The sequence below is a fragment of the Plutella xylostella genome, chromosome 10 (assembly GCF_932276165.1).
Source record: "Plutella xylostella chromosome 10, ilPluXylo3.1, whole genome shotgun sequence".
NCBI lineage: Eukaryota > Metazoa > Arthropoda > Insecta > Lepidoptera > Plutellidae > Plutella > Plutella xylostella.
Window position 1 is genome coordinate 2032281 of NC_063990.1, and position 25160 is coordinate 2057440.

General features: G+C 37.7%; 1 protein-coding gene across 2 annotated transcripts; it reads right to left on the reverse strand.

Moving 5' to 3' along the window:
* Positions 1-705: 705 nt before the first annotated feature.
* On the reverse strand, positions 706-23828 carry LOC105394318 (CD63 antigen). Of its 2 annotated transcripts, none has more exons than XM_011566216.3 (6): positions 23635-23828; positions 8158-8349; positions 6637-6807; positions 5320-5535; positions 4383-4441; positions 706-1459 (listed from the first exon to the last, which is right to left on the reverse strand). In XM_011566216.3, exons 1-6 carry the CDS (start codon positions 23692-23694, stop codon positions 1450-1452), a joined length of 708 nt encoding a protein of 235 aa, XP_011564518.1. In that variant the 5' UTR covers positions 23695-23828; the 3' UTR covers positions 706-1449. The 2 variants fall into 2 exon arrangements, with proteins under 2 accessions (XP_011564518.1, XP_011564511.1); XM_011566209.3 differs by having other exon boundaries at positions 4350-4441.
* Between the last annotated feature and the right edge of the window lie 1332 nt (positions 23829-25160).

Sequence of the window (25160 nt, forward strand, 5' to 3'; positions counted from 1 at the left end):
CAATGTGTCACGTCGTCAACAGACTCAACATCATTATTTCTAGCATGCGAGCGCTGTATTTGTTATTATTCTGGTGAATTATTGAAAAACAAGCTGGAGTGAAAAGATTATCACAAACACAACAGTTTTTAACAACTTTACGCTTGCGGCTACAGTTTTTTATACAGTGTACGGTGTGGTAAACTGTACATAAAATTTTAAACTGTGTAGTTATTATTCAGAGATTCTAATATCAAACTATTTCCGTTTCCGTCAGAAATAACACATCCGCTTCCGTAACGCGTTCCTTTCTGCAACTCGGCTTAAGTCTAGTTTCCCCAATTTATTTTTAGATAAATACATGATACAAATTTAATAGAGTGGAAATACTGTGTGACGACACACCTTTTAACACAATTTATGAACCGTAGCGGGCGGCGGGCGGGCAGCACGCGGCCACAAGCGCATTGATAAGGTTCACAGATTTGTATGAAGCTGTTGTTCTCGACGACTGCGGTGCGGAAACTCTGTAGGTGCAGGTAAACTGCGGAAACTGCCCGCACCGCCTGCTGGCGTGGTGGACGCGGCCTCATAGTGCTGACGTCACCAAATTCGAACATTATCTAAAATACGATTGATTTTCATACCATGGAAGCAACCCTATTGAAGCTTTCAGTGTGGTATTTACATAATTTACATATATCTCTAAGAAATAAAACCTTCATAAAGTGGTAGAAAATTTATTTGTTGTAATACAATACATAATAATTCATTCACAAAGCAGTTACCACTGACATGCACGAAGAGATTCACGACACTTGTTCCAGACATCTCAATAAAAATATTTACAAGAGTGAAACATATACATATAAATCACATCTTATAGAAATGCATTATACATTAATTTAATTCAACATGTTTATAATTTGGACGTAGGTACATTGGTACAACATACAACATTTAAGAAAATATCATTTAGTAAGTAATAAACATCATAATAAGACTGTTTAAAGTTTATAGTTCTTTTGCCATGTGCAACGAATAAGGGAAAGTCTGGAGTAAACAACTCAATATAATAATAAATGAGTTACTAATAACTCAAAAATCATACTTCAAGGGAATTGGTATGGCTGAAAAACTGTAAATTCATTGGCAGCTCCATACAATATTTATATGCAATGAGAAGATGTTTTTATCAAAATGGCCACTGAATGTACCAATCACAAAAGTGTAACAAAACTATGGTGCTGCCATCTACAGTTAGTTTTCCAACCTCATAACATAATAAAAACTGTGGCCCACAGAATATCAGCAAACACTGTCCTAGCGTTTTTAAAAGGGAAGTTCAAGAAAGGTGGGTCTTGTGCTAAAAATACTTAATAAGTAGTTAAATCTTGTACGATCTGTAAATTTGCGTGATGAGATTTTCGATTCTTCTTGTTCTATCTCGAATATTCGAATGTATTCGTTTTAGGCATATCTGAAAGTAAAGAAAACATAACTTTAGTAACTCTCAAAGTATAACGACGTAAAACTTATAGGCATAGTATGTGGAAGGTAATTTATATATGTAAATAAATAAGTATCTACATAAAATGATAATATATTGTATGAACACTGGTACCGCTGAATGGTTAATCACAAATGATGCAAAACGAAAGGAATTGTTAATAATACATACACATTTCTAACTATAAACAAAAACAGGCCAAAAACAAAAGCCTAACTTAAAAACAAAAAACATGCAAAACTGTTTTTGAAATGTTTAATTAATGAACTTACCTTTGGTCTTTCCTATACCTATGTACATAATTGCAAGTAACTATAATCTATACCATGTACCTAACTATAACTATTACATAGTCATATTAGGGCGGTAGATTTCGGTAGTAATTGCCTATTGTACGTGTATTTTTTATTGTTCTATGTATTCGGGTGTAGGTGTAGACAATGATCAATAAAACTATAGGTATTATATGTCACGTACAACCTTTATTTATAAAGATGTACACCTTCATACAAGCAAGGCCTCTTTCTAGAATATACTGAAGCAAAAGACATTAATCTCCAAAAGCCTTTTCGTTAATCAATTTCACAACATATAATTATGTTTTTGGCACATACCTACTTTATAAAATGTAAATATTCTTTTCAATACACTTTTCAAGTAGCTCTTGCATTGTGCATTTTACAAAATTTTTATCAAATAAAGTTTTACAAAAATATGTGTAAGTATTTTGTTGTAAGAAGAAATCAAGTGATTGAACAACTGTGTAAGCAATTACAACTGAAAATGTTACAGGTCCCTAGTATAAAAAATACATAAAATCCCATAAATATAATGTAGGTATAATACATTCAATTAAATCAGTACACACTAACTATGTGCCTATAGTAGTATCGATGTATGGTAAGATTCGAAATAAGTATATTTTTCAAAATAGGCCGTTATCCTAGTTAAACTTTAATAATACTTGAACAAAGTTTTAACTCGTAATAATTTATAATAATATTATGGTTCATCCATCAAATATATTATAGTATCTTGTATCACATCGACATACATTGTTGCAATAATAATATCATATCAATAGACACCCATATACAAGGTACTGTCGGCCAACAAAGTGGTTGACCGTTGAGATTATTTTCTAAAATATAATTGTCATGTAAGTAGAAATACCGAGTTTTACACAATAGATTTCCTATTGTCTATTGGAATTGAACAGGTGAAGCCAAGAAGAACTTAAAACGTCTAGGTCCATACCACACAACCAAAACTTTTAAGACATGTACGAATACATGCTATACGCAGATAAGCTTGTGTTCTCTTTCTTTTAAAATACCTTTACGGTGCTTTTTTACACCTAAGATTTTTTTATTAATTAACCATTTCAATGCATAGCTATCAATACTTTGCAATGTAGCATTCAACTAGACTTACACCACTTTCTTGGTCGACCGTAAACAATATAAAATGCTAGATTGAAAGTTAAATACCTAGTTTCTTATTTGAGAATAATACCTACCCCCTTATTCATAAAAAAGTTAGTGGACGCTTTAACTACTGAACTGTTTTGTCCGTCTCTGTTCAAGAACAAATTGTTCTTTGACAGAGAGGAACAAATTGTTCTTTGACAGAGAGGAACAAAACAGTTCAATAGCTAAAGCGTCCACTAACTTTTTTATGAATAAGGGGGCTAGTTTCTTATTTGAGAATAAACATATAGGTAGTCTAAGCAGTAATTAAGCCATGCTCAACGTCAAAAAACTCGTGCGTGTCCCTTTATATACCAAACGTGTGTTAAAATTTAATTCATTCCCATTTTGCAACGTCGAGTATGACATGGCTTTTTATGTCTGTGTAGGATTTTCATGTTTCATTCATCTTCATGGCTTCATTAACCGGGAGTTTACCATTATATTACGTTAAACATTAAATATGCGCGTAAAAATGTTAGTTTAAGCGAAATTTAATCACAAAAATCATAGGTACCACCAGAAATTCAAATTAAATTGATGAAACATTTTGTCTTCATCCTCATAAAATAACATACTAACTATGCAATTTAATTTGAACTTTTATGACGGTAGGTTAAATTAAAATATGATCACCATGTTAATAGTTATTAAAAAGATTAGTGCCATATAAAACCCCATAGCTTGTGAAAAACTAAATAAATGGACAAACACATGACAGTGCATATAAGAAACATATTAAATGTAACAACAGGTTTTCAGATCTTAAATTTTAGATTTAATTAGGTAAATGCTTTTGTTAAAGTCTTAGGTACATTTGTTCGAGAATACAATACGAATATTTTAATATTCAACTTTTTGTTGATATTAAATTTGGTAAATTAAAAAAGTACTAAGAATTTTTGGAGGTAAACTAAAACTTATAGAATTATAGACATTCATCTCAGTTCGCATTAGGTTGCTGTCGGTTTCTGTAACAACATTAACAGTTTGTTATTGAAGTTAACATACGATGAAAGAACTTCGAACAAAAATAATAAAATTAAAGTTAAAAAGGTGAGTTGACATTAACAAAATAAGCATCACCTGAATTGGAATATTTATATACAAATGTTAGTTAGCTGATTCCCGAAAAGGGAACTTTGGTTTCTATTCCAAGATTTCACCAGTCGCCCTTGAGTACAAATACACCCACAACAAAACTTACCTGTTTATGACCCCTCAAAAATGTAAGGTTCTTTTCTCGAATAATTTAACATTGAATAGATCCCAAAGTTCCTTTCAACACAACAAGTATACCTTCCCCAAACAAGTACTTACAGCCATGCAATAGCCACAGCCCGCTTTTAAACAAAAAAAAAACAAAACCAAAAATTTGTGTTCATAGGTACCAGTTGTAATGTACAAATTATTAGTAGCGAGACCTTCTGTCCATGTTTCTTATGGAGTTGGCCAGGCACAGCGCGAACAGGGCGCCCACCACCTGAAATTAAAAAGAAAAAACATATTTAAGTACATATTTGCAGATAATTATGTAGGTAATATGGAAGTTTGAAAATATGCTATCGATCATGGTTATATGGTATCGATCATGTTTTCATCATTCATGTTTCTGTTTCAACATCAACATCGTCAGCCTATAGCAGTCCACTGCTGGACGTAGGCCTCTCCCAAAGCACGCAACTGGATGCAATCAAAAGCTTTCTGTTTAAATACCTAGAACTAACTTATGTAGTCGAAGTTTTTAGCGTCTCCATTGATGTTCGAGTACTTCGAGTACAGAGGTTGTAGGTACTATTTTAATGGCATCTACTAAGAGACCGTGTTATTGATTATTCAAAAAGCCTTTTTTGGTGTAATAGCTACTTTAAATTCTCGTTGCACAGTTACTTTCAGTGCGCCGCGCGCCGCTGGCAATGCATGCTAAATAAAAACGATTTCGCGCATTTAGCTACACAGCGAGAATATATTTGACTCATTCACAAATCAGTTAGCCAAACATCGATATATTTGTATTCGTGAGTGAAACTAGCACCATATTATTGTAAGAACGCAAAAAGCCTGAAAGAATAACTGTTGCTTTCTTCCTTTTTCGTATAATATCCTAAGATACACACATTAGCCCACCCACCCCATTATTCATAATCATAACGCAATAGGGATGGCCCTGCTTCCAATGGAAATTGAAAGCCTGTGAATAGACCCATCCGAATGACACACAGATAAACCAACACACCGCATTCTTCAATAAACAATGCGTAGGACTCTTACCTCAACACAAGCGACCCCATTAGACACTCAGACGATAGTCTTCTTCTAGCCGCTCTTAAAAACATCGATGCGCAAGCGCAAGACACTCACCTCAACACAAGCAACCCCAATAGCGACTCCAGCAATAGTCTTGTTCCACGTCTGGTACAGGTCGCCGACCTTGGCCGCGCAGCCGACGGTGTTGGCGGACGTGATCTCGCACGAGTTGACCAGCGTGCCGATGACGCCGCGCCCGCGCGTGCAGCACGAGTCCGGGAAGCGTAGGGACAGGTAGTCGGTGGGGCCGTTGCTGCCGCAGCATTCCAGCTGTAAGGGGAGAGAGGGGGTTAGATGAGGGAGGTTTGATGAGATGATAAGTAGTTGCAGAGGAAGCAGTGGACCAGAGCGGCATAAGACCAGAAGAATTGGTGTACAATAAAGGGGGCCTATACCCAACAGTAAAAGGCTGATGACGATGATGAGATTGGAGTTTGTTGTTGTTTTATGAAATAACGAAATATTCAAAACTAGTTATGTAGATTTTTGATAGGTTAATTAATTCGAAGAGTAGAGTGATCATACTGTAACATCCTCGAAGCTTGGGCATCATTCAGTTTTCATCTTAGTTTTCGTATAAATGGGTATGTAGAAGTCACCGTTGCCGTTGACAAAATACTTTTCTGAAAAGAAGTGTACTGGCCTCTAGTAAATAACCTAGAAATACTTAAATAATGCACCAATAGTTTGGTCCTCTCAGTTATTCAATTTCTGTTCCCGATTTGTAATTCGCTGCTAGTTATCGAACGTTTTCACAACAACGTGCGTTCATAACACTCAATGTGACTCAGTGGTCACAACTCACAGTTTAACGTTCTTGTTTGGTTTACAAAGCGATTAATCGCCGTTTCATTCGGTGCAAATTTGATACGCGGAAACGAAACTGAGAACCGTGATATAAATTTACAATACAATAAGCTTTATTCATAATATGACAGCACAGGTAGTACAAATATTTTAACTTTAATTTATAATACTTTTGTTTTCTTTTATTCAATGTTTTATTACAGAATTTACAATAGTAATCATGTACATCAGGATGAGCCAGTGCCAGTCAAACTTCACTTACCTACTCCACATAATAATATAACGGGTTCTATCCCCGGGTCAGCCACGTATATCACATTATTTCAATGCAGTTTGTATTGATTTTATAATAAGAAATAAAGTATCGTTTTAGCAAAATGGCGTAGATTCATGTGGCATAGGGCACAAATCTTGTACGAAAATATACACGAGAAAGTTGCATGTTACTCTCGTTACGGGAAAACGGCTAATCCATTTTTGATGAAATTTGTCCTGTAGTAAGACACCCTGGATAAACACACTACTTTTTACCCTCTCACTCGCTCGCTAGTTCCCCATACACACCTGAATCTCAATGTTCGAGAAGGTCTCCCTAGAGATCTTGTCGGTCTTGGCGGTCTGGAACATGTGGTCCACGGACTTGTGGAGGGCTTCACGGATGCTCTCCGAGTACACAAACAGCAGCACCGCGAGCGCCACCTGCACGATGATGATCACGAGCAGGAAGATCGCGTACTGGAATGGAGAGAGGAGGTGGGTTAGAGTTATTGTTTTGAGGAACGGTGCGGATTTTTCAACGTGGAACAACGTCAATGCTGGCTGGATGTTTTGATGCTTTTATTTTTTTTGGACAGTCATTTTTATTCTGCTTATCGGAATAGAGAAGAGTTGGGTGGGTTAGAGTTAGGTATTGTTCTGAGGACTGGGAGTGGGATGACGCCTTTTTGGACGCGAGACAATGTTGATGCTGGCTGGATGTTTGATGTCATTCTTATTCTTTTTTGGCCAGTGTAACATAACATTTTCATTGATCGTTATTTGAATGCTTATCGGAACATGGAGTTAAGTAAACAAGACTACTACTTGAACTGTCTTGAACTGCTGTTACTAATCAAGTGACATAACTTGTATTTCGAATTTGGCAAACTAGAAATTCCAGCCAAGTGCAAGTCTGTATTTGTATTTAATTTTAACCAAGCGATTGAATTAATTCAACCCAAAGAGTAGCTCAGAGAATACTTGTTTATTCAACCTAGCTGCTACGTGACTAAAAACCTAATTTACACAAGATATTACAGATAAAGATAACCTTTAGTCAAACAAAGCGAACAAAACAAATTGATCTTTGCAGCACGTGCCAAGTTGAATGGTAAACCGAGTTGAAGAAAGTGCAAACTTTCCTTCGAGAGAGTGGCCCTCGGGTATTGTTAGCTTAACTAATGGCTCCGAACACTAGGTCATGAGAAATAACCTGAAACTATGTATGTGTCGTGACAATGGCTGTTAGTTACGTTTATTGGAGATAATCGCTTACGAAGTGAGTGGAAAAAATGTATTTAGTCGGATGTAGGTTTTTTCTGAGAAACAGTAGGTTACCGCTGCCGGATAAAGTACGTGAAGTACGTCTAATGTCATAATTTATAGTAAAAACCTTTTTCTAAAGAAATATTAAACTGTACTGTGTAATTCAATGTGCAAGTAACAGCATAAACCATAAACATCAGTGTTATTAATATTACTGAAGCCGAGTAAGCTACTCCAAATGAGTCCCTACATGGTAACCCTTTTAACTCTCCCCAGGGTATTCCAACTACACACTTTAACTGAGGAAGGAGAACATAATTTACTTACCTTTTTTTGGTAGAGTGTACATTACAAATTGTCTTCTCCATAGAATTTGGTCATGTGACTTATTACAGCAGTTCATTTTTTACATAGACGGGGAAAGTATAAATTTGCTTCTCCTAATTTTGGTATGGACACCATATGGACACCTATTTTTTTACGCAGATAGGGAAACTGTGTACACTTGTTGTTCCATAACTGTCAAATCCATACCGTAGAAAACCACCCCCATCGACTCACCGTGACGACCATGCAATGGCTCTCCCGTATAGCGCCGCAGCAGCCGAAGAAGGCGATCACAAACACGACCGCGCCGAGCACTATGAACAGCCACGGCGCCACCGTCAGGTTGCTCTTCTGCAGGACCTCGTTGATGAGGCCCCAGTTCAGGAGCACGGCCACGCCGATGCCCACCATGGCCAGGCCGATGAGCTGTGGAGAGATTTATTTATTATAAAAAAACAATAATTCTTAGAGATGGAGGGTTGGTGGAGCACATTGAATGACTACGCAATATTTCCAGTAAGTACCAGTGATACAAGGTACGGTCAGCTGCATTTTAAGTCATTATACATTTCTGTACCTTTTCAACCTGACTAACCGTCAATATTTCAATGAATGGCGCTTTCAGATTGACAAGGTACAAAAGTGTATAGCTACTTATGCAGCTGACTGTACCATTGGCACTCAAAGGGTTAAAGAGTGTTTTTCTTCTTTTGGAATTTGGTGATATTGAGTTTGTCGCCGTGGTGGAAGGATTGGCTAGTCAGATTAGCGTCTGTCGCTGACAGCCCTGGGTCAGGGTGCGCCGGACGTGTATATGGATCAAGCGATACGTCACGCCATTATTAAGGTAGAACAATATTTAATAACAAATGACTGTAACGACAATAACCCAATGCTTTCTTCTTCTTCTTAACGTCGTTTGGGCAACCTGTAGGAAAGAGACTACATAGCATATTTGTGGTCCCACTGTGGATTAAAAGAGGCTGTAGAGAAACCCGATCCAAATGCTGAAATGCAAGTAGGTATAGGTGAATTTGATTCATTACTTTTCTCGTCTACGTGCTATTGCCATGTTTTTGTTGAAAAACGTGTGCTCCGCGTAAAAATATCGTACAAACAAAAGAGTTTGACTCACGCGCCAGTTATTATTTTTAGATGCGCAACATCAAAAATACTCTGGAGTTGCTGAGGATAAATAAATTCAAGAGTTACCGGCTACGGCTGTGTTGTATCAAAACTGTTTCTAAAGATAACTAATGAAACATTTTATAAATGCTCACAAAGCAACAAGCATTGAACGTGGTATTACAAAACCGCTGAAATAGAAAGCTATCACTTTTCTGATACAGTAAACATATTAATCAAATCAGTTATTTGGTCACCGAACTGACCTATAATAGGAATTAATGAATGATGCCAGGGACGGGCCCGGCCCTCACCAGACTTCTTTATGATCCCATTGTTTTGATAGCCAAAATACCTACTATTTCCGTCTTTGTTTACCAGAAAATAAAAGTGATAAATGCTTAACTACGAAGGCGGCAGTTTGTATAACGATGAGCTTACAAATTATCTGAGTGTTACTGACATCCGACCCCAATACAATCTGAAGAAAGATATGCAAGTGTGACTCGACTTCAAGTATTTGTTTAAGTAAACATAGTGGTACCGCTGAATTGCATTCCACGGAATTGTCACGAGACTCCACCACGCCACGCCCTTATGTCATACAACACGACCAGCACAACCATGCAAACGTGCTGTAACCCGGCTAAACGAAACAGACATTCACAGCATGCGTTTGCAATGCTTTCAGAATCCATTCGTGTTAGTCGGTTAATCCCTGGCGTGTCGGCCTGTCTCGCCTGACGAAACACAAGACTGGGAAGCTTTGAGTAATCTGTGGTAATAGTTGCATAACACTGCTGGATCGCCGGCCATTCGGGACGGATAACTCTGTGAAAATTTGGCTCGACAATCACGAGTAGGCACTTAATGGGGATCGCTTCAGCGGTAACGGTCGATGAAACAAGCGTTTTCGTGTTGAAATAAGGCATAATAAGCGTGCCTACATTTGTAATTATAATATCGCCGTCCCACTCCGATTATTGTTGCCTAAAGACAAGTTTATAAGTTCTGCAGTTCAATGCAATTACGAAGTACTCTGTGGTCCAATCAACCGACTATTGATTGAGTTGTAGCCTCACGATGTTTCCGAAATTGAACGCACTGCGGGTTCAAGTCGTGATGACTTCATTTGCGTGGAATGACACATATTCCGCAGAAGCCGTTATCTCTGCGATGAACTGTTAGACCCTGCCGAGTGCCAAATAATCTAATTGGTTCCTTTGAACTCGGGGTTTTTCATGTAAAAATCCTAATGGCATATAGCATATAGACTCCATCCGAGTAATTTATCATGCGACTAGAGCTCCGAAAGCTCAGGGTTCGATTACCGGCAAGGGAGAATATTTGTGTAAACACAGATATTATTTACTCATTCTTGACGGGTCTTGAATGTGTAATACTACATTGATGGATGCAAGTAATGCCTACCACACAACTCTAATTATTATTTTCCTATTTGCTATAAGTAGGGTAAGTAAATAACGCAAAAAATCACACAAATCTTTATCTATGTACTTCCAGATTTTATGGCTAAATAGCATGGTTAAGCTAAGCACTAACACTATAAACTCTATGGAACATTGCCTGAAATACTTATTCAAGAACTTCTAGGCGCCTTGATTTATAAAACTTATGAGTAAGCTAAGGTCACCGTGATTTCATTATTCAGCAATCCAGCTGTAACAGGTGGACTGGCGATATAATTCATGCTTCACACGCTAACTACTTTTTTCTGCTGAAAATCCATAGAATACATGAAGGTAACTCATTATTTAATTATTATGAAATAAAGGTTAGGTTTTAATACTTCAGGACCGTATGGTTGTTATTCTAATCACTTCTACGAGTAATTGATGGGAATTATAAAAAATCGACATCGATCCAAGTTGGTTGTTTATATTTTTTGCATATCCTAGTTTCCAACTGCTTTTCTGGGAAATTTAAACCCTACAGATACAGTATACCAGGGTGTCCACTCAGAATACTCCAAAAAATTCCCTGACTTTTCCCTGACTTTCCCTGACCATTTCAGAAATTTTCCCTGACCAGAGATCAAAATAAACAAAAGCTTGATTTGAAAGTTTCCGTTCATTTCCTTCACACTTATTAAAAAACTTCGACTGCGTAAAATATTTATACAGGGGGCTGTAAAATCTGTATATTAAGCCGAAAGAGTCGAAATGACTGAAATTCGAATAAAAATGCTTTTACATACTAACTTTGTTAGCCAGGTGAAGTTTTACTATTGAGAAAACAAAATAAATAATTGCGAATTTCAAAAACTCGTAGAATAAAAGTTTTTTCGAGTGACCCCCTGAGTCACCCCATTTTGGCTATGTACATCGTACATTGTACACCTACCACTATTGCAACATTCTGTACAAAGAAAGCAATGATAAATTAAGTATAAATAAGACCTACTTGTAAATACTTTTATTTTGCCATAACGTGTAATTCTTTTTTGTATTTGCGAAATATATGTTATTTAATTTCAATTCTATTATCTGTGGTGATGTAGGTATCTGCAACTGGCTCTCTCGAATAAACTGCCTTTCTAAGCTTGGACCATTTCCAACCACGCTGATCCACGGTGGGTTCACATACCTAGATGTGCTAAATCTAGATATACAGGTTTCCTCACGATGTTTTCCCTCATTATTTATTATTTATTTAATCCTTTATTGCACAAATATATAAATAAGTGTACAAAGGGTGGACTTAATGCTAAAAACATTTTCTACCAGTCAACCCTCATCGTAAGAGCGATGATATACATTGTACTTAAGTTAAAATTTGGTACATGTCAGCGCCGGGATTCGAACCCGCATCTCTGGCTTGAGAAGCAGGCGCTTACCCAACTGAGACACCACCGCTTTTTTAATTTTAAAAATAACATTATAATTTTGAAAAAGTTATTAAAATTTTGGAAACCCAAGCGGGATCTACTGGTTATTATTGCAAAAGATGTTGGTTAGAACTATTTAAAACCAAGGACTCGAGTCCTTGTTTAAAACACACTTATTGATGATCACAGGATTAGTACAGAGTGCTTTGAAAGTACACCTCCTCATTTTGTTTTTCAGAATTTAAAAGAAAATGTGAAATTGAAGCAGGTAGATTAAATAAACTTTATTTTTGTATATAAAACTTGTACTACTGGCAGGGGTATAGTAATGTAGAGCCTTCAAAACCGAAATAACTCGAATAAAGCGTGTTTAGCTTTGTAAATACCGTAATTAATTTCATTCAAACAAAACCGAAATCAAATATTTTCGTATCGGCGCGACGCCTTAATTTTTTTTATTAGGTTCCGCGTGTGGGCATCGCTTCTGCATGCGCTACCGCTGCCGGCGCAAAGTATGAGAAGTGATCGATGAAATGAGAATACAGTTTGTTGGCACCAACACGTTATATGGGGACTTATTTTTCATCACGAACTCCTAACACTCTAAAAACAAAAGTTGTTCAGAATGGCAAGCTGAGTCACACTCTTTTAAAAGAAATTGAATTAAGGGGACATCATTTTAACAAACTATTAACTGAGTCTGGAATCTGGCTTAGAAGATTTTATTTTATGGCTTATGTATTTTACGTTTAAAATTGTAGAAGAAAAATAATAACTAGTAAAGGAAAGAACTAAAATTTTGCAAAAAAAATGCTTTAATAGTCATTTTTCCCTGACTTTCCAGGTGGCCCATCAATTTCCCTGACTTTCCATGACCACCTTGAGCTTCCCTGACTTTTCCCTGACTATCCCTGACTTTCCAGAAAGTGGACACCCTGTATACCATACCTGAGCTATCTCTTTCACTCTAGAACAGCTATAAAAAATATCAAATGCTAAACAGCGCCGCCACGCGTACTGAAACGTGGGAATATAAAATAACGTATTCCTAGATTCAACGTTTGTAGATGTTTTGTGGCAATATTTCGCTCACGACGATTAGTTGGATGGGAGCGACGGCCGAGGGAAGCAGTTTAAATCAGCGTTATAAATATACGCGATGCCGTAGACCTACCGTAGTATAGGAGAGACTACGAGATCGACTATAGATAGACGCAAATATTATGTACCAACATTACGGCAAAAGACATTTTGTTTGTGGCTAGTCTTTAACGAATGTGAACGAAACGATTATTAAATTTTAAATGGGATGGTTAGTTACTACTCTGATGATTGTTGCAACAACTGCAACTTAATAGCATTCAAAATATTTTGCTGTAGTCAAGAATTAAAATGTAGTGGTATACTGTGCTAGAACTTTATCAACAATCACAAAATTGCGCAATTTTACTTTTTCAACGTAAAGCTATATTTTTCAACGTAATATAAATAAAGTTAACAGGAAAACTAAACGCCTTATGGTGACTAATGAAACAGCCTTGCAAATTGCAATGAATCATAGTGGAAAAAACAAAGGAAGTTACGTTTTACGTGGTTTCACTAAGCGAATTAATTAAAATATTTACCATGCTTAAAAGGCTCCTTTGAGATCCTCCCATAAGTTACTTATATGTATTGCTATAATTCCTTCCGTCTAAAGTTTGTATTGAAAAAATCGTTTTAAGCTATAAGACGGCCATTTTTGTGCCTATGTGTTAGTAGGTATATAAGTTTTGTAATTTATTTTCTGTTTATGTACCATACTACACTACACTATAAATATTAATTTATAAGTTTTTGAAATAAATTACTTTGAAAAAATACATTTAACTACCATATTTTTATTCTATTTCGAAAATATAGTATGTCTGTATTTTTAGCGATATTTTCTCCCTGATGAAACAAAACAGGGAACCCTTTACTTACTCCCCCATCCAACAATGGCTGGTCACCCTACGCCACGCATCACCTGGCACCCAAAGGTCATCGTGAAGTAAATAATCTTGACCTTTGCTTGGCAAAATACGTACAACGAGGTTCTGCTGCCAGTCGATGACCAGATAACTTCCTCGAGGTGGTGAGTCAGATGCTTCCTACCAAGAATGCTCTTAGTCTATTCTACTCCACTTCGATGTACCAATGAGTTCTTTGGTGTTTTTACTTATTTATGCATTAAAACACCGTAACGAGTTCTGCCGAACAGCCATGATCTAAACTCTAATTATAAGAAGGCTCGCAGCTTAGGTTTCTCTCCTACTCAGGCCTACCGCAAGTAAGGCAGAAATTCGAAGAACCATATTTATAATGAAAGTCTTACATAATTCTGGTACAGATTCAGTAAAAAAAATATTTTGTGTTAAATTTAATTCAGGTCAATTGTTTGAGTACGGGGCGAATGTTAAGTGGTGTTCATTGGACAAATTAGCCGACAGGCTAAGCTTGCAGCGTTTCCTGCATTCTATATTTTTGTTTTTAATATCGGAACGTTTATTTTTGTTTTTCTAGTAGCTAGGTACATAGTAATTCTACCATATAGCTTGCCTAAACACACAAAGATGGTAATTACTAGGAATTATCTGACTCTTTTGTCAGTTCTGTAAATTACCTGCATGTAGCTTAGTCCTAATGCCTTAGTTAAGCACCATACACCATACCTAATGTCGACTTCCTGTTTTTTTTATTCGTGATCATTATGACGCTGTAGAAGGCGGTAATTTAAATTATCATTGACTCTTGTAAAACCATTAACATCCTTGCAAATAGTTGCAAACTGATACAGAAATTTGCACTAAACAGGCGGGTGCTTCACTTACAACCAGTCGTTTGTTCTTCTATTCTTACATATCTTCTATAGGTAGGTACTATAGTAAGCAGTAAAGACTACATAATACATAGTATCTCTCAAGTATCTACAGTTATAACGTCATACAAAATGTCTGTGACTAAAGCTCAGCCGTCTGCAGTCTAGACGTCTGGCTAGTGTGAGGGGAATGATCACCGGCATTTTGTGCATCACTTCTAAATTACACACTTTCATGTTACAATATTTAGGGCCTGTTTCACAATGCCTGGATAGTGGCTACCTGTGGGATAAAAAACATGTTAGAGAGTACAATGACATGTCTTTTATCCCACATGCAGCCATTATCCAGATATTGTGAAGCGGGCCCTTAATCGTATCGTAAATGAGTATTGATGGCATTCAGAGAATTTGTACCGTGTCGGTCGTATCATACAAGAGGTATGCAATGCAATGAATGCCAATTCATCATGTTCAATGCACTCTGTTCTAAGCTTTAATTCATAACATAACATAGCTCAGGTAATATTAGAATCCTACCTGCGTTCTTGTTAAATAATTATTGACTAATAGACAATATAGATACGATAGACATACATAAATACGTTACATTTTTGAATTCTGTTGCCCGAGCACAGGATTCGAAACCTCCGTTTACGTTGCGTATTGGTTGCGTATCGTCAAATGTCACTGTCAAAATGTAAGGCAAATTTGTTAGTTCCAAAAGTGGCATTTGTTTTTTCCATGTTAGGTGGAATTTCACCAAACGCTAAACGTATTTAGTAGCCTGTCATACGTCTGTCAGTTAGTACAAAATGTATTTAAAATTTGATTTAAATACGTTTAGCGTTTGGTAAAAGCGACCCTTCGTGTAGATTCGAAAATAGTATCGAATCCTATGCTCGCGCCTCTGATGTCTGTGAGTTAGTTGAAAAAAAAACGGTTTCTAGTACCCAAATCACGTGGCCAGTGTATGGTAAAAAAGCAATTTTGGAACATTTTTACTGCCAACACATTTATCAAAGTTCGACAATAGAAGTCGATTTCGTTAATGATCTATCGTAGTGATGGAGATTCTGATAAAGCGTTCATGTCGTGCTGACGGTCCTTCAATCACCTTTGACCTATTTAGGGCTCGTCCAAACAAACATTGCATTGATGAAATTCCGATTTCCGGAACGCTAAATCAATACATTTTGTTTTGGTCCGCTTTCCTCATGTATTTTTTATTACATTTATCTTCCTACTGTTTTTATCGTTGCTGTAGTGAGTAAAAAATATTTGTATCAAAAGTTAAAAGTGCTGCTGAACCTCCTGCAGCTTGACTGGTAGAGAGATGCAGTCCACCTGATTGTACATCTAAATTGTGCAATATTACCGTTATTCATTTAAATATTTTTAAGATGAGCCAACTCAACAGCACACGACACCTTGTGACAACAGCCTGCTTGATATGCATGAAGTTTTAATTAATCCGCTCGAACCCGACTATAATCAATGTCAACGATCTCTCTTTAAAGCGGACTTGCAGAACGACCTTTATTTTTTGTAGCCTAATAGCAGTTCCGTTAGGATCAGCAGCTTTGTTCCCGCGAGTCAAATGTTAATTGTGACATCTGCCAGCGCATTCCCGTTCTTATGCTCTTACGCATGCAGTCCGTCCAGGAGGGTTACTCTATGCTGATGAAAAACGAACGAACTAGAGCTGTCGTTCAATCGGCACGTTTAATGCAACGAGATGGAGTCGTGGCTTGCGCAGCTGAACTCCGAAGCTTCGTGTTTTGTCTTAGAGAGTGACCCCCCCAGGTGTATGGGACTTGCATAACGCGGGTCGTCGACCGGCCGACAATGACGGGGCACGTGACGAAGGGAGGCGGGGCGCAGGGGGGGGGACAAAGAGCCCGGGAACTACGCTAATCTCCTAAGCCCTTTCATGGTCAGAGCCTCGCGGTAATAGACTCTAGTTAGATTTACTCCATGACGATTGATATCACATTTGCTTGAGCCTTGGAGCTGGTTTGCTACCCTTGCCTTGCTTGACGAAGTACGGGGATTCGGAGAGGTGTCATGAAAAGTTGAAAACGGTATGTATACCTACGTTTAATCGGTTTAATGCAACGAGTGGGCGACCACCGCCCGAGGCTAGCGCAGATGCGCTCCGAAATATTGTTTTCATACGCTAAAGCGAACTCCTGTATAATCATTTTATAACATCCTAAAATACTTTTGTTGTAAGAACCTATTAAAATAAGCCTTTCATGAACCAAGCTTGAGTCAAAGCGATTATATTTTCTTATCGGATATTTGCGAAGTCTTGCTCCACTAAGCTCGGGTAACTGTTGTTTCCGCTGATAAAGAAAGTGCTGTAAAATGAAAACCTGCGGAACAAGCCGGAGTTGTTTACATTGAATGGCAAAGCATAATGCAGGCTGATAACGATGCTTGAGAAGAAAATACGTTTCGTTAGGTGTTCTATGGCAAAAAAACAGACATAAATAAGTCAGTAATTGATTTAATATCGAATTGAAACAACTGAATACTAGCTAACTTTAGAATAGCTGCCATGAAATAATGAAAAACATTTTCTACAATTAAGTAAGAAGAACCTGACTAGGGTTTCTGATTTCTCGACCTGTTTTCATTCTCGAGCTTCGAGAATTCTCGAGCCCAAATTCTCGAGTCTTCTCGAGTCTCGAGCCTTTCTAAGAAGACCTTTAGAAAAAGCCTTAATTGAAATTAAAAAAAACACAAAATCTCCTTTTTTACTTTGTTAACTTAATCACAAAGAAAATACTCTACTAATACACGTAATTAGCTGCCTAGCTAGCTACATATTACTAGTACAAGGTGGGCCAAAAGTAATCACCCTATTGGAAGTTGCTCTCATCTATGGAGATGTCCGCCAATTTCAAATCAGTTTTGATACTGGTGGACTAGACAAATGCAGAATACAAGTTCAGAAGCCGTGGAGTGATATATACTCCCCAAGAACGCGGAATAATTGTGTTTATTCAGTTTTCGGGTCGCCTTTTTTTCGTTTTCTTTTTTTATCTGTAATTTTCCCCTGCAATATCGCCCGATTAAACCGTTTCAGACAGTTTTTCTGGGATTTTTTGAAGTCCCGTGTTTATGTGAATAAGCTCGTGTCTCTGGAAGCCCTTAAGGACAACATTCGACACGAGTGCGAGAATCTCTGGCCCGAAGTTTTCGCTGAAGTGATGAGAAATGCCATAAAACGAGCCCGTATGGCAATCAATTGTGACGGCGCCTATTTGGCCGATATCATCTTCTCGACTTTACCAATAAAATTATAAAGGTTCAACAACAAATAAACATAATCAAAAAACAGAAACGAAGTTTTTCATTTAGAAAAAAATGAGAGCCAAACAACATCGGATGACTTCTTTTGGTCCACCTGAACTAAGAAACAGTACGTAACTATTACTACGTTATCTTTTAATCATTCATTGGTATTATCAGTACAGCACTAGCTTAAATGGAGATGAAACATAATAAATCATAATAATAGGTACACGCGCGTGGTATACGTGTGTGTTGTATAGCTGCGCAGAAAAAATCGAATCGAAAATACTTAATTTTTATCAGAATCTCAAGGCTCGAGAAATTCTCGAGTCATCAAAATTTTTTCTCGTCTCGAACCAAGCCGAATTTCTCGAATCTTCTCGAGCTCGAGAATTCTCGAGCAGAAACCCTAAACCTGACCAAATGGTCCAAGAAGTAAGCGTGTAATAATAGTACATTCGTAGGTATACATTCATAAACAACCATGCAAATAATCTCAATAACAAAACACTATCAGATTTGAGAGACGCAACAGACTGGTGGAGTTAGAGTGTATTGCAGTAGGTATAGGACGCCGGAGGGGTCTGGCGCCGCGCTGCCGTCGAGGATACAGAGTACTTGAGAGCAGACCAAGGACATCGTGTACAGTGGGACACAGATACTACAACATTTATTAAGTATTTTGTGAAACCATTATATTCAGGGGGTTAAAAAACGGAAAGATTGTTCCTATTGAAATCGAAATTCCCCGAAAGAATGAAAAACTTGTTATAACTTTGGATTGTGGATCTGAGGTGTTGCAAAGTACTACTTTGAAACAAGGACTACAGTCACTAGCTCACTAACATGATGTTTACTTCGCAAAAGCAATAAATCACCCCGCTTCATCCCAGGTCCTGCCCTACTCTCTCCTGCTCTACCATCCACTACAGCAGAACAATATTAACAATTACAATTATTGATACATCATAATATTTCTGAGTGAAAAATTTAAAGCCATTTTGTGTATCGCAATTAGGTCATCTGGCCTGATGTAATGGGAGGGGCGAGTGGGGCAGGACTAGGGATGAAGGGGGGTGATTTAGTGCTTCTGCGTAGATTACATCATGATTGTGTAGAATGTGTAGTCCTTGCTATTCGTATGTAGGTTGTAGGAGATGTTAGTCCTGTTAGTCATATCAGAACAAGGAAATGAAGATTCTCTTGTGCGTTATGTGAACTTAGTTAGGTACCAAGCTATACCTTGAAAAATACCTATAGTTTACAATGTAATTTGATTAATTCAAGCGTAATTGTTAAAAATACAAATTACCTAAGTTGGCAAAAAGACCCAAACAACGGACAATGTAAAATGAAATATCCCAATTTAATGACCTACTCAGGCAGGCAGGAGTTAATAAATTATCATTAAATAATCTTATGAATTTTGTTTCAATAGTGAAAGCCGGCAAGTACTTCAAGGTTGCACTCAAAATCGAAACATCCGTAGTTGCGCTTCTCAGTCATTGCAAAAAGTATTACATTTTATTGCACGCACCTACCGAATAATCATCACAAACCGGTTGTAATTTGATAGTATGTTAGTCGGTATACATTGTATTGTATAGATACTCGTAGATCTACTTTCGCAAAAGTAACCAAAAAAGTAGGTACCTACTCAATATAGTTTTTCCCGGCGCATCAAAATGGAAAGTCTATTGGGTAATGGGCACCTGACCTAGTTATAAATTGGGACAGTCTTTGCCACATCATCAACATGCCCATTGAACGAGAAGTGTAAACTAAACATATTGGTTTTACGACAATATCGGTAAACCATAAAACTGTGTCTTAGTACCTATTTCTTGTGATATTCAGCATCCAACTTTAATCGTTCGAATTCTATTGGCGGCGGCGCCTCTCCGTCGTCTGCCATTCGTCGATGATGTCATCCGCGTCCACCAGAATGTTTGCTTACAACGATTTTCGTAAAGCTTTAGCTATTCCATCGAGTAACCGACGCCGACGTAGTTTTCCCGTCGCTGTGTGTGACCTTTCAGTCAATTTGTGTTATAAGTTCTGACTGGATTGTTAATTTTGTTTTGACAGTATCATGATCGAGAGTGCTGTTAGCTACGTTTCATCTAAAGCAGATCAGCCTATTAAAAAATATTTTTAATACTACTACGAATATCGGATAGTAGGAGTACTATGTAGGCATTTACATCAACACCATTTGCAAAATTTGACCCCACTCATACCTACAGTTCCCGCCAATTTACCGACTACACACAACAACTGAAAACTCGTTTGCACTATCGACTGTCGGATGGCCTTGTGTTTTTATTGCAAACTTTAAGTGGTCGACAACCCAGCAATTTTAGTTATTCAAGACTGTATACTCTTATGTTGAATGTGTGTTGTGTGAATACTACAATCTTCTATCTTACATTGGCGGTTTATTTGGCATCACCAGGATAATATTGGATTTTCCTCTGTATCTCTGTAATATTCTTCCTCCAAGGTTGGCATTTCCAGCTGGGCTTGCAAGGACTGCTCCTTGACCCAATTAGGTTTGCTTTCGCGCTGCGAATTTCAGATAACTTTAAGGTAAGTTAAGGCGAACTTTTTGAGATAGTGTGCAAACCTGAACTGAATAGTTTCACTATAAAATATTTTAAAAAAATTAGAGATCTAGCAAATGAGAGAATGCCCTTACTGGCTAACACGTTTAAGACTCTATGAAGCAACAATCCCTTTGTTCACTGTTCCCTTCTTAAAAACTACAAGAAGCTACGTTTAATTCTCAATGCGTTTCGTGACCTCGCCCGCGTCGTCAGGTATGAGGTAACGAGTCTAATGAGTTAAACGTAATCGCTCAAACACCTGCACTAGCTCTGTGCCGTATCCTTGATTGCAATTGCTATAATGATACAAGTGTTTGAACATGAAGCAGAGGTGTATGGTGTACTAAGGTTGGCTAACCAAACAATCATGTTTGTTCAACAGTTTTTCACTAGTATATTTGGTGTACATGTAGTATGTAGTTCCTCTGTCTGCATAAAAAATATACAAGGAAGATGTTACATGTACTTGTTTACATACCTACGTTTAATTATATGAATTTATATTATAATATGGAATACAATAGGTACTATGTATTTTAGGAATTAACAACTGATTCCTACTACTCTTTCATGCTATTTGTATAAAATTGAAGCAATATTAAAATTAAAACCGGGTGTGGTTGAAGGCAAAATCTTTTCGTAAACAGGCGGAAATGAATTCGTATTAAAAAAATGGGTTCCTGCGGAATAAGTAGCTATCCGATTCATTTATAATTCAACTGGGTGCACCTGTTGATTAGTTGTTGGTGGGGACGCAAAGGGACAGAAGTCACGCAAGCGAGGCGCTTTCTGACCTACTTGGAGTTAAGTCAGTAAAATACCAAAATTATGCAGGTATTATGAATACTTAACACACCACGGAACTGTCGATGTCGTTTTCTAGTGCACTCGGGAGCGGCGAAAAATTTCTAGCCACAAAAGTAGGTATATAAGTACTGAACCAAATTTTTAGAAGGTAATATTCTGTAATTCCGATTTCCGATGCCTTGTTAAATGTTCTTTAATATTGCAGACGGCTTCAATAAGCTAGCCTTTTCCGTTTAGGAGTAGGAAATTGTGCTATCTACCTATATGTATTACATATCTAGGTGGTTTGGTTTCAAGACTGGATTCGGTATTTTTTATTATTGATGTAACATGTCCATGTCCTAATTTTACTAGTTTTTTTTAAGTCATATAGACAGACTTACATAACATGGCTATAATGGATTGAATAATATAACTTTCATACTAATGACCTAGCCTCGTAATATCTGAGACGGCTTCTATTCATTATAGTTTATTTTACCTTTTGATTGCAGGTTATACCTACTATTCGTCACAAAATTTCATTTATTTATCTCAGCTATTGCAACACCCAGTCTTGCTTCTTCTTGCTTCAGTTTACTGGGAGCGGGAGCTAGGCTGGCTGAGCTGAAATTAAGGGGATGTGAACAAGGGTTACACTTGAGAGAGAAACGTACAGACACTTCGCACTCTCTTAGAATAGAATAGAATTATATAAAGTAATGCCCTGCCCATCCTTACAAAAAATATTCTGAGGGGGCGAAGTTATTCTACGTGGCTCTCAAGAATAGAACCATTATAGATACCTACATTAAACCTTATTTACAGCTCAGCCAGCCTAGCTCCCGTTTAAATTGAAGCAGAAAGTATGGGTATTGCAATGTATGAGATGGAATAGAGGTGGGACCATCTTTCTGTAATCTCTAATGTCATCATTAGCATCATTATGCATAATCGTCCAATCCCGGAAAGGCCTCTCTAAAGGGTCAATGTAACAATCTGCGTACCTAACTTCCTTCATCATGAACTGTGTCCAAAAACTCACTGTGTGAAAAGTAAAAACTGCAAGCTAAACAAAATATAACTTTGAGTCTTTAGTTAGCAACTGTCGTCAGCCAGGTGTGCCAACTGCACAAAATTCAATGTGGTTCCCTGTGTGAAGGCTATGTTCGTTGTTGTGTATTACTGGTAGACTGGTGCCCCTTCTCCGTTCTGAATGAATAATACCAACTACATAGGGTAACTTGGTAGCTTCTTATTATTTCAAGGCTACCGTTTTCGAACATGCATCGAATATACCGTCATACCGTCAGCGTAATTATTGCCATCATTATTTTTGCATTGCCAAGCTGTTTTGCTTTCGTTTTCATAACAAATTGCCTGCCGACCTCCTGATATGGTTTCATCCGGAGGTACAAGGCAACAATAGCCAAGGTGACACGTACAGTGAAGTAGGTAACTATGCACAAATATGCGAAGACGAGATCTCATGTAGGCACTATAAACATCCGTGATGTCATAATGCCCAACTGTTGACTCAGTATGACACTGAATATTAGTACCAAGAATACAAGGCGTTTAATTCAGCTATTTTAGGAATGTTCGTAACGATTCCTTTGTTTTATTTTTAATGGACTTCCCTTCCTTGATTTCGTTGTTGTCATGGTGTGGCCGAGTGGGGCGGATTTAGGTAGGTTAGTTACCTAGCCTAGCTAGGTCCTAGGCGCGGAAGGAATTTACTTTATGTAGAAGTTCTGATTTCCTAACAATCCTTAGAGATGGAATCGGGATCAACTCAGTTACTACCTTTTAGTTTTAGAATACCATTGAATTTCTGCACATAAATAAACAAATAGGAATGTTACATACACTTCTATCTACCTATAACCTGAGCTATAGGTATAGCTTGAGGCCCAGCGGCCGTACCGCGAATGAGAAAGGTCTCATAATCCTGCCAAACGTGTTTACGTCTCGATCTTACCGCCTTTTTCTGAGCACAATCTCATTCGATTCGGCATTCACGAGAAAAGTAAAAAAAAACAATTCACCCGACCGTGCCAGCACGTGACCGCGGTCCCTGGCCGTTTGGTTCGGAGCTACAGGTATGCGTGGCCAACTAGATGAGTCGCAGGAGTCGCTCGGCTGACCACGCCACAGCCGGAACACTGGAACCGGTTCCACACGCCCTGTACCCTACAACTCACCGCAAACAACAGATTGAAGAAGAACAGCACATATTTCACAAAACTCGTACCACAACCCATTTTGATTTAGGATAACACTTCAGATTCCTTGCACAGAACACTGGGTCCTAATGAGTTCACTCGCGGCGGTTGTTTACGTGGCGCGGCGCGGCGGTACCTGCAGGCGTCGCGACTCGGAGACGAATGAAATGGAAAGACGAGAGCGCGGGAGGGGATGATCGCGATGGCGGCAGCGGATGCGTATTTGCAAAATTGATGTGTGGAGTTGGCTGAAATTGAGACATTATTGTTCGTTTGTTGTATTCTAGTTTTGTGCTGCACCTGCCGGTATTCAATGTTTACTTTAAATTATTCACAATAAATACCTAATATTAAGTAAAATATTTTTCTAAGGTACTATAATAATTATGTTCATTAAGTATTATTAAGTACACCTATTATCTTATTAACTAAACCGACTATGGTCTCAAATAAAAACTCAAAGGAACTCATAAAAATTGAATAGGTCAAATTATTTAAAATATTTTATACCTACCTAATATTTTAGAGGTTGCACGTTAGAGATCGAGTTGTGCCTTACTTTTACAGTTTTAAAAAATTGACCCGACCTTAAGAGATCAAAGAATCTAACACAACTTAGGTATATATAAATAATAATAACAAGTAATAGTAAATAATCATCAAACAACTGTTTTTGTTTTATAGTTGTATTTGTATGACAGTGACACACACATACTAGACTCGGACACTACTTTTACAAGTACGCCGCCGCGTCCCGCGCTTCCCCTCGCGGCCGCTCGTGTCATGACCCCTCATTCATCCATGCTCTGTCCCGCTCGCACCTAAGCGAAGTACCCCAGTCTATCCCTCTCTCACTTCATCTTGGCAGGATCTCAAGTTTAGGAGGATAGAAGTTGCAACTTTGACTAGAGTTGTGACTTGTGTTATCTTTACTCATTATTTACTATGGATTCCAACATGATCACATCATATCAGAATCATCAAATCAGATGGTAACCCCTAGGAACAGATTTAATTAAAGCTGTTTCTTTCTGTCTTGTTTCCATCTCAGGTTTCCATATTATTTTAATTCTAACTAACCTGAATTTTCTGAGGCTGCGTGAATCAAAATCTATGCCTATGTATGGATGTATGTATCTTGTATGATCATAGCTGCCTTTATTGTAATTTTATGATACCTCCAATGCAATGTGCAATTAGAATTAGGTATTTATACTGCATTGCATACAGTATGCTGCATACTGCTTACTGTATGTGACTAAGCGAATAATCTCATTCATTTAATAAATAAGCAGGTAGGTGGTAGGTATTTTGTATTGTACCTACTAGTACTTAGTACCTACCACAACTACACTGACAGCATAATACCCTTATTTTCATGTACCTACTCAGTAGGTAGTTATACATATACTCCTTAGTAGTCGTGAGCAATGAAAAAGTTCCAGTGACTGCTGCTATGTCGTAATCAAAATCTGACGACCGAATGGCGTAGTGGTTAGTGACCC